This window comes from Lathyrus oleraceus, chromosome 4, assembly GCF_024323335.1.
Source record: "Lathyrus oleraceus cultivar Zhongwan6 chromosome 4, CAAS_Psat_ZW6_1.0, whole genome shotgun sequence".
NCBI lineage: Eukaryota > Viridiplantae > Streptophyta > Magnoliopsida > Fabales > Fabaceae > Lathyrus > Lathyrus oleraceus.
The window spans coordinates 211,523,544-211,532,436 of record NC_066582.1 but is presented as its reverse complement, the minus strand read 5'-3'; the positions used below and the strand labels follow the sequence as shown (position 1 = coordinate 211,532,436).

General features: G+C 32.5%; 1 protein-coding gene across 1 annotated transcript; it reads left to right on the top strand.

Moving 5' to 3' along the window:
- The first annotated feature begins 1,668 nt into the window (after positions 1 to 1,668).
- On the top strand, positions 1,669 to 8,599 carry LOC127074583 (sugar transporter ERD6-like 6). Its single transcript, XM_051015905.1, has 18 exons — positions 1,669 to 2,238; positions 2,340 to 2,402; positions 2,503 to 2,592; positions 2,700 to 2,759; positions 2,855 to 2,920; positions 3,021 to 3,086; positions 3,199 to 3,274; positions 3,529 to 3,593; positions 3,744 to 3,836; positions 3,982 to 4,062; positions 4,151 to 4,235; positions 7,108 to 7,154; positions 7,256 to 7,318; positions 7,406 to 7,465; positions 7,540 to 7,605; positions 7,689 to 7,748; positions 7,976 to 8,090; positions 8,174 to 8,599. The coding sequence occupies exons 1-18, from the start codon at positions 2,041 to 2,043 to the stop codon at positions 8,284 to 8,286; spliced, it is 1,467 nt and encodes a 488-aa protein (XP_050871862.1). The 5' UTR covers positions 1,669 to 2,040; the 3' UTR covers positions 8,287 to 8,599.
- The last annotated feature ends 294 nt before the right edge of the window (positions 8,600 to 8,893 follow it).

Genomic DNA, 8,893 nt, shown 5'->3' with positions numbered 1-8,893 from the left:
TGAGAATCATTATGGTCATCGAGCAAGCCAACATCAAGAATTTGTACTGCCTTTGAAATGAGATTGACTCTAGGGTGATTATTTTGGCATGGTGTAACTGCATGGCCACCGCAGAACATGCATTTCATTATCTGTCACATTTTAGAGAAGGAAACAATTATGTTGACACTCTTGCAAACATGAGACTTTCCATCATGGAATTCAATTGGTGGAACACTACTCTTATGGTTATAAAAAAAGATCTAGTGTTTAACAAGTTACGCCGACTATAATAATAGACTTGTATCCGATAGTACAACAAAAGCCAAATAAATTCAAATATTGCCTTTAAAAATACTTTTTAATAAAAAAATTAAGAAAAACATCTTATTAAAACATATTTTTTGAAAATTAATTTTTAAAAAAATTCTCCAAAAAATTACAATTTAATGAAAATTAAAAAAAAGTCAAACTAAAAATTGTAAGTCTTTTTTCTAAATAAATTTTAAAAAATCAAATTAATTTTTTTTCTAAAAAATCAAACTAAAAAAACATTAAACTAAAAAAATCACTTTTAAAAAAATAAAAAAAAATCAATTTTTTTTTCAATTTTTCTTTTTTTATGAAAGTAAGAAAATGTTTTTTAATAATAAAAACAAAATCCAAATATGATTGTTTTTTGAAAAACCTCTATCTAAAAATGACTTTTTGATTGCTCTATCTAAAAATGACTTTTTGACTAATAAGGAACTAAGACCTAACCTACGTAAATTCAAATCAAATTATATTTTTTTTAAATAAAAAAAGTCTAATATTTTTAAGCATATTTGGTTAAAAAATTAAATATGAGATTATAAAAAAAGTATTTCTAGATCCATCTATTTATATAAATATGAATAATTTTTTTATTATTATTGTATTATATATTATACTTTAAATTATAATAAAAAATAAAGTTTAATCATCTTTAAAAACTTATAAAAATAGATTAAAAATAGCTTATGAATAATATTATAAATTGTTTTTAATAAATTTTTCTAAACAAATAGTCTCATAAAATATAAGTTACTAGTAAGTTTAGATAAGTCAATGCAAACAAATTTGTAGTATAATTGATTTTTAATTTTTTTTTAAATTTATATAAACACTAATTGAATTGTTTATTTATATATATTTTAATAAAATGGATTTTTAAATAGACTAATAGATCAATCAGACTTTGATATTTTTGACCGATAAACTTAGACTTGACAAAACCTAATTCGATCCCAATCTATTCTCACTCCTGACATCATTTGTACATTTGCCAATTCCATATTTCTACTAAACCAAATCATCTTAAAATAATTGATCCAATTTTTATTTCAATAATGCAATTTTAAAGAACTCATATAAGAATAATAACACTAGTTAAAAATTTAAAATTTAAGAATTAATTTGACAGAATAAATAGTTCTGATTAATTGGGCGTGTAAAAATAATTTATCCCGATCCATTTCTTTTCTCTAATAACACACTAATTTATTCTTGCTCTTTTTGTCCTCGTCCCACGTGTAAAAAAAATGTCACACACTTTCCATCATTTTGGCACCGGTGAAAAAAACACATGATCTGCCGGTCAAACTTTAGCCAACATTTTCAGTAAATATGATATGCATGCTTCCTTCGCTCTCATTTTACACTTCACATACCAAATTAAACACAAAATTTCCTCAATTATTATCTACTACTACTTCACAATTCATATCACATGCAAAATTCCATAAAACATAAACAAGTATATTTATTTTTGTCGCCGACCAGACAGTGCCACATCAGAAGAAGATAAGAACCACGAAACCCAACCAACAACCCTTCCATACTTATTATTCTTCTGTTCTAACGTGACATCTCAAATTTCCGATCTGTCACCTCTTGCAGTAAGCGACATCCTTTCACAACTCAGCACCACGTTCCAAAACCCCTAGGTGGGTGGGGCATTTTCACAAACACCTGATAGTTAAAAATAATAAAACAGTTTCACCGCAACGTAGAAATCTCTTGAGGAAGAAGGAGGAGAGAATGAGTTTCAGAGAAGAAAGCGGCGATGGAAGGGAACTTCAGAAACCGTTCCTTCATACGGGAAGTTGGTATAAAATGAGTTCCAGACAATCCAGCGTTGCCGGCTCCTCCACTACCCAGGTTTTGCGCGATGGTTCAGTTTCTGTTCTCTTCTGTGTCCTCATCGCTGCTTTGGGTCCCATTCAATTCGGTTTCACGGTCTGCTTCAATTCAATACAATTTATTCCCAATTCTGTTCGAATCTATGTAAAAAACAAACCATTATTGATTTTTATTTTTGTGTGTGTTTGTGGGGTTAGTGTGGATATTCTTCTCCCACGCAGCAAGCTATAATCAAAGATCTAAATCTCTCGGTTTCAGAGGTATTTTTTTATATGTTTGTTTCTATGATTTTGGATTATTTTATAGTTTTTGTTCTTAGTGTTAGTATTTATTTGCTTTTGTTGTTGATAATTTGGATAGTTTTCTCTGTTTGGATCTTTATCCAATGTGGGTGCCATGGTGGGAGCTATAGCCAGTGGTCAGATAGCAGAATACGTTGGACGCAAAGGGGTACTAGTATTTCTTAATTTATATTTTGGCAGTGTTTATTAACTCATTCTGATAAATGAATAATTGTGATGTGGTTTTTTATTTGTGTCAATGTTTGAGTGTTGCAGTCATTGATGATTGCTTCAATTCCCAATATAATAGGGTGGCTCGCCATTTCATTTGCCAAAGTAAGTACTACTGTTTGCAAGTGGCGTGAGTGGTTTGGTTTTTTATTTGTGTGATCAGGGATTTAACCTGATATGATGTTTCGTTGGTTTTATAGGACTCTTCCTTTTTGTTTATGGGGAGGTTATTGGAAGGTTTTGGTGTTGGGATTATTTCTTATGTGGTAAGTTTGATTGTTTTGTTTTTATTTGTCGACCCTATTTGGAAGGTTACTGATTGCTGATTTAATGCTGTCTGTGTACTGGTTTATTCCCCCCTTTTAGGTGCCTGTTTATATAGCTGAGATAGCACCTGAGAACATGAGAGGTAGCCTTGGATCAGTGAACCAGGTTGAAAAATTATTTGTTTCTGAATCCTAAGTCTTTTCTTTCGATTTTTATATTAAAGGGGCTGGAGGCATTGAATTTGGTATTTAATATTTATGTAACGTTTCTTGCTCAGCTCTCTGTTACAATTGGAATAATGCTGGCTTATCTGTTAGGCCTTTTTGCCAACTGGAGAGTGCTTGCGATCCTAGGTAAATTTCTAATGACCTTGTTGTAACAAGTTTCATATAAGTGAAAACAAGCAAAATGCTTGGATTATGTGTGTTTAGCAGTGGAGCCAGCCAGGTTTATAATGTAAAACAGTGTCAGTCATGAGGGGAAAAGTAAATTTGCTTGGGGATAGTTTGTTACACCTTGTTCATAGAGTAAATTCAAAGTTGTATAATGGTTTGATCTTTCAAAACATTAATTTGCACACATATTTATGCTCTTTGTCCTGTTGCAGGAATTTTGCCTTGTACAATATTAATACCTGGATTATTTTTCATACCAGAATCTCCTAGATGGTTGGTATGGATCGAATGTTATGCATTGTACTGATTGAATTTTGTACATTATATCTGTTAATACTCACGTTCCTTCCAGAAAAGGGATGGCAAGGCATTACTCGTTCTAATTTTCTTCTTTTCTATTTTTTATTGTGCCAATGTGGAATCTTAGGCCAAGATGGGGATGATGGATGAGTTCGAGACTTCGTTGCAAGTGTTGAGAGGATTTGACACAGATATATCTGTTGAAGTACATGAAATTAAGGTATGTGGCGTAATTGCCTATTGTTATATGGCTAATTTTTGCTAACTAGGTAAAATATCAACAGTAAGCATACCGTGCACTTAATAGTATTATTTTGAATATGTATGTAAAAAACATGCATTTCTAACCACTTTACTTTTTTTAGAGAGCTGTGGCATCAACTGGAAAAAGAGCTACAATCCGATTTGCAGATCTCAAGAGGAAAAGATATTGGTTCCCTTTATCGGTATAATACATTCCCTTGTTCTGATATTGTCATGTCGTAATTTATCTGAAAAGTCAAACATGGATTTTGACTAACTGAGTACCTGCAGATAGGAATTGGATTACTTGTACTTCAGCAATTGAGTGGTATCAATGGAGTTTTGTTCTATTCAACTAGCATCTTTGCAAATGCAGGTTATCACTTAATTCTTTAGAATTTTAAAATACTAATATTTGATATTAGTTAAAACCATCAAATACTTGAAATATCAATGTCTAGTATAATACAACATGGTTTGAGATGTTAGAGATAGATTAGAAAATTTATGTTTAATAGGTATAAACCTCCAGTTATTTGTTGTGTTTCCATGACTATGGTTTGAATATATAAAAGATATCTCAATATATCTTTGTTGTATTTTAGAGCATCTTAGGTGTTCTCTTGGGATTGCTTATTTAATTATGTTTAAGAGTCTAGTACATTTCTAAACAAGGATTAGTGTTTTGTTCTTTTTTTAACACACAACCTCACATCAATGAAGCACAGATACGTCAAAATCCCAGCCGACTCGTGTGCTGCGATATGGCGGCGATACGGCTCCAATATGCTGCGGATATGTGGCTCTTCATTTAGATCATACTAATTTCTTTTTAATGATCACTCACTCACCTTTTAATGACTATTTTCTTTAATACCCCCATTTAACTTTTTCCTGATAGTTGTCATTTTTCAAGATTGGTATTCCCCCTAATTCCTTATGAATTACCGATTTTCGAAATTTAATTCAGATTCATTATTATTTTCTTTTTACATATAACATTATTTTTAAATGATAATTTTAGACTCAATATACCATATCTGCAACGCTCCTTTCTTCCTTAAGACCTTTCACAATTTTCAGCCATCTGGTAATGTGCTAAAAATTGTGTCATGTGTTTGGTTTTTGTCGGACTATGATTTAACTAGATGTCTAATTTTAATTTTTATATATGTATCTTAAACGTATCGTAACCTATATTATTCAATTAGTGATGCATCGCCGTATCGGATACATATGGTATCCAATATTCGTATTGTGTCCGTGCTCGTGCTTTATTGCCTTGCATCAAGTAAATACCAATTTTAGAGTATATAGCATTATAGTCTCTCTCTCTATCTATTATATTCTACTATTGAGTTCTCTTAAACTTGCCCCATAATTCAAGCTGCCATTGTCAAGGTTAGATAATTAGTCTCTATGCCCTTAACCATCATTAAAGTAAGGTCATAACCTATGTAAAAAGTCTTGGATCATTTAATCCTACTGTCATGTGTTCCTTCCGGCCTCTAACTTAGGGAGGGTTGGTCCATATTTCATTATTTAATTAGGATTAAGATTATAGTTTAAGTATAAACATAAATCAGTGTTTTATCGTTTGTAACTCACCAACAAATCTCAAATCAAGTAAAATTTAAAGTTGAGTATTTATGTCCATTTGACTAGCTAAATAGTGAATAACTAACTAGCCAGGAATAATAAAGTGTTCCATGTTTGATTTCTAGTTATGGGTAAGAAAATCTAGAGGTGAGGTACCAGACATTACTCTATAAATTTTATTATGCCACAAACCATGAGATAAACTTTTGTCCCACGAAGTACGTGACAAGACGAAATATTGGACAACTCTCACCTTACAAGTCGGTGAAAGAGTGGATTTAGTCCCACATTGCCTAGAGATGTGGTCCGTGTAGTGTTTATAAAGCTTGGACAACTCTTACCTTACAAGTCGGTTCAGTAAGGTTGAGTTAGGCCTAGTCCAAAATTAAGATGGTATTGGAGCTTATCCTAGAACTTTTGTTGGACTTTCCTCCTCGTCCATGTTTTAGACTCATTGGGCCTGAGCTAGAGGGGGGTATGTTGGAAATTTCCCGCTTTCAATGCAACTGTGTAGTGTTTATATAGGTTGGGCAACTTGCACTATATATGCTAGTTTTGTAAGGTTGGGTTAAGTCTAGTCCAAAGTTTAAGAGTTATCCATAATGGCAGAGTAGTGGCAACCCTCACCTTACAAGTCGATTATGTAAGGCTGAGTTAGGCCCAGTCCAAGGTTTAGGAGGGTATTAGAGCCTAACCTATATCTGTTGTTGCAAATCCCATGTCCTCCATGTTTCAGGCTCATTGGGCCCGAGCTTGGGGGGTTATGTTGGAATTTTTCCGCTCTCATTACGGCTTGTAGTGTTTATAATGTTGGGCAACCTTCAAGATATAAGTCAAATTTGCAAGGTTGCGTTTAGCCTAGTCCAAAATTAAGAGTTATCCATAGTAGCGGAGCGGTGACTGACCAATATTGATAGAACCCAAGATGAGAAAATTGATTCAAAGAGATTAGTAGTAACTAAGTTAAGTTTACTATTGAGATGTTTTAGTAATTAGTGGGGTGTCTAAGTAATATGAATATTTTTATTAGTTACTACTAGTCTCTTTGAATCAATCTTCTCATCTCGGGTCCTATCATTAATTTATTATAAATTGCTACTAAAATAAATAGCTGATAAAATATTCATATTACTTAGACACTCCACTAATTACCAAAACACCTCAATAGTATAATTAGTTACTACTCGTCTCTTTGAATCAATCTTCTCATCTTGGGTCCTATCAAATATTCCCTACCTGAAGGCCTTAAGCTTGTTTTTTTCCTTGACTGGTATCTACTTGTATGTTTTGTTTTATTATGGTTTATTACTAATTATGAATAGTTCATGAATTTTAGTAATTTTCCAATTGTTGAGCATATACAACTAGAATAGGGGCCATCCCACTTTCCATTACTGAGTATTCTATTACATGATTACACACCATATATTAGTAGGAAATAAATAATGTGTAGTACAAAGACTATTATAGTAAATTTTAGAAAAGGAATGTAAAGGACTAATTCCATTCTGTTTTACTTAATCTTTCTTTCTGTGGTTTGGGTTTTGGCACTTCTAATAGAAACTAAAATGAGAATTTAGATTACAGTCATAATGCTTCCTAGATCTAACTTGCATCTGTTTCTGTATTTGACTTCTGTACTGTAACAGGAATCTCATCCAGCAATGTTGCTACCGTTGGACTTGGAGCTATTCAGGTTGCAAAATAAAGCCTGGCCTGGACTACAAATTGGGTTTCGTATGAATTTATAAAGATACTATAGTGAATTTAATTCTCATAATCAGCATTCTTTTCCAGGTCATAGCTACTGGAATAGCTACTTGGTTGGTGGACAAAAGTGGGCGGAGGCTGCTCCTAATAGTGAGTATGAAGTATAGCTTTCATTACTTCATTATACTGCGTGATGCAAACGTAATTTAATGTTTGAAATCCATTATAACTTTGCAGATATCCTCGTCTTTAATGACAGCTAGCCTTCTCGTTGTTTCTATAGCATTCTATCTGGAGGTTGGTACAAGTAAATAATAGATACATTCAGTTTCGTAGCTTGGCAATCCTTTTGACTTATTTCATTGATACAGGAAGTTGTATCAAAGGATTCACATTATTTCAGCATTTTGGGAATGATATCCGTTGTTGGCCTTGTGGTATCTTTCTTGAGCTCAGCTGGATATTTTGTGTGTGAAAGTTTAGATTTTTAGTAGTCATCAGTTTTATCACCTTTTTTTAGGTTATGGTAATTGGGTTCTCTCTAGGACTTGGACCAATCCCTTGGCTTATAATGTCCGAGGTATGAAATACTTTAGTATTCAAAAGTTAATAACCTGAAGAAGGATTAGCTAAATGTTGCACTATTTACTATTATGTCAATGCTTATTATTTTCCTCTGTATTTTCGGTTCTGAGTGCACGATCCTGCCTTTGGCATTGAATCGTAGTGGCTGAACTTGGGTTAATTTGTGTTTATTGAATACATTGAATAGTACATAACTTCCGACTTGTTAATCACCATTTACAGATACTTCCAGTGAATATAAAGGGCCTTGCTGGAAGTACAGCAACCATGGCTAATTGGCTAATTTCGTGGATCGTCACAATGACTGCAAACTTGCTTTTGACTTGGAGCAGTGGAGGTTTGTGTTTGTGTTTTTTTTGTCTTCATGAATCTCTTGTATGCTTGTTAATATAATGCTGACCTTTTTTTGACCGTTTACAGCGACATTCACAATCTACACGGTGGTAGCTGCTTTTACTGTTGTATTTACGGCGCTATGGGTGCCTGAGACCAAGGGAAGAACATTGGAAGAAATTCAGTTCTCCTTAAGATAGTATGTTTTGGAGAGCATACTGGAAGTCTCTATATTTAAATTGATGTGTGTATGATATCATGTATTTTTGTAGTGCTATGTATTTATTAAATTTTCTGCAGCAAATGTAGGAAGGAAAAAAAAAAGTACGTTGCTTATTTTTTTTGTACAAGCTGCTGTGGAAAACCATATGTAATAGCCAAAGAATGAGAAAGTAACTTGTTTTTTTAGTCTTAGGATACCCTCAAAATTTACAGAAGTTACATTCTGCCTTGAGAATAAGAGGTTACATTCTACCAAGTTTATACAGTGAATAAGTTACCGACATTGGTATATGGGATCATCTTGTTGCATTTTTTTTTTCATCTTTAATCCAGATATATTAAATTAAGAAATAGCATGTATTAAAAAAAAACATGTTTGAGTATGATAATTTTGACCAATTAATAATATATGAAAAATTATTTTTCATTCTTTGCACTAAAAAGGTGTTGTGTGACTGAAGGTAGCAAAATTCCTCGCTCAGGGTAGTTAGCAAGTACTTTAAATACAATTTATGAATTTTTCTAAAGTAAACTGAAGAAATTTAAGTTAACACAAATTTAAGATTATAGGAAGTAACATGATTA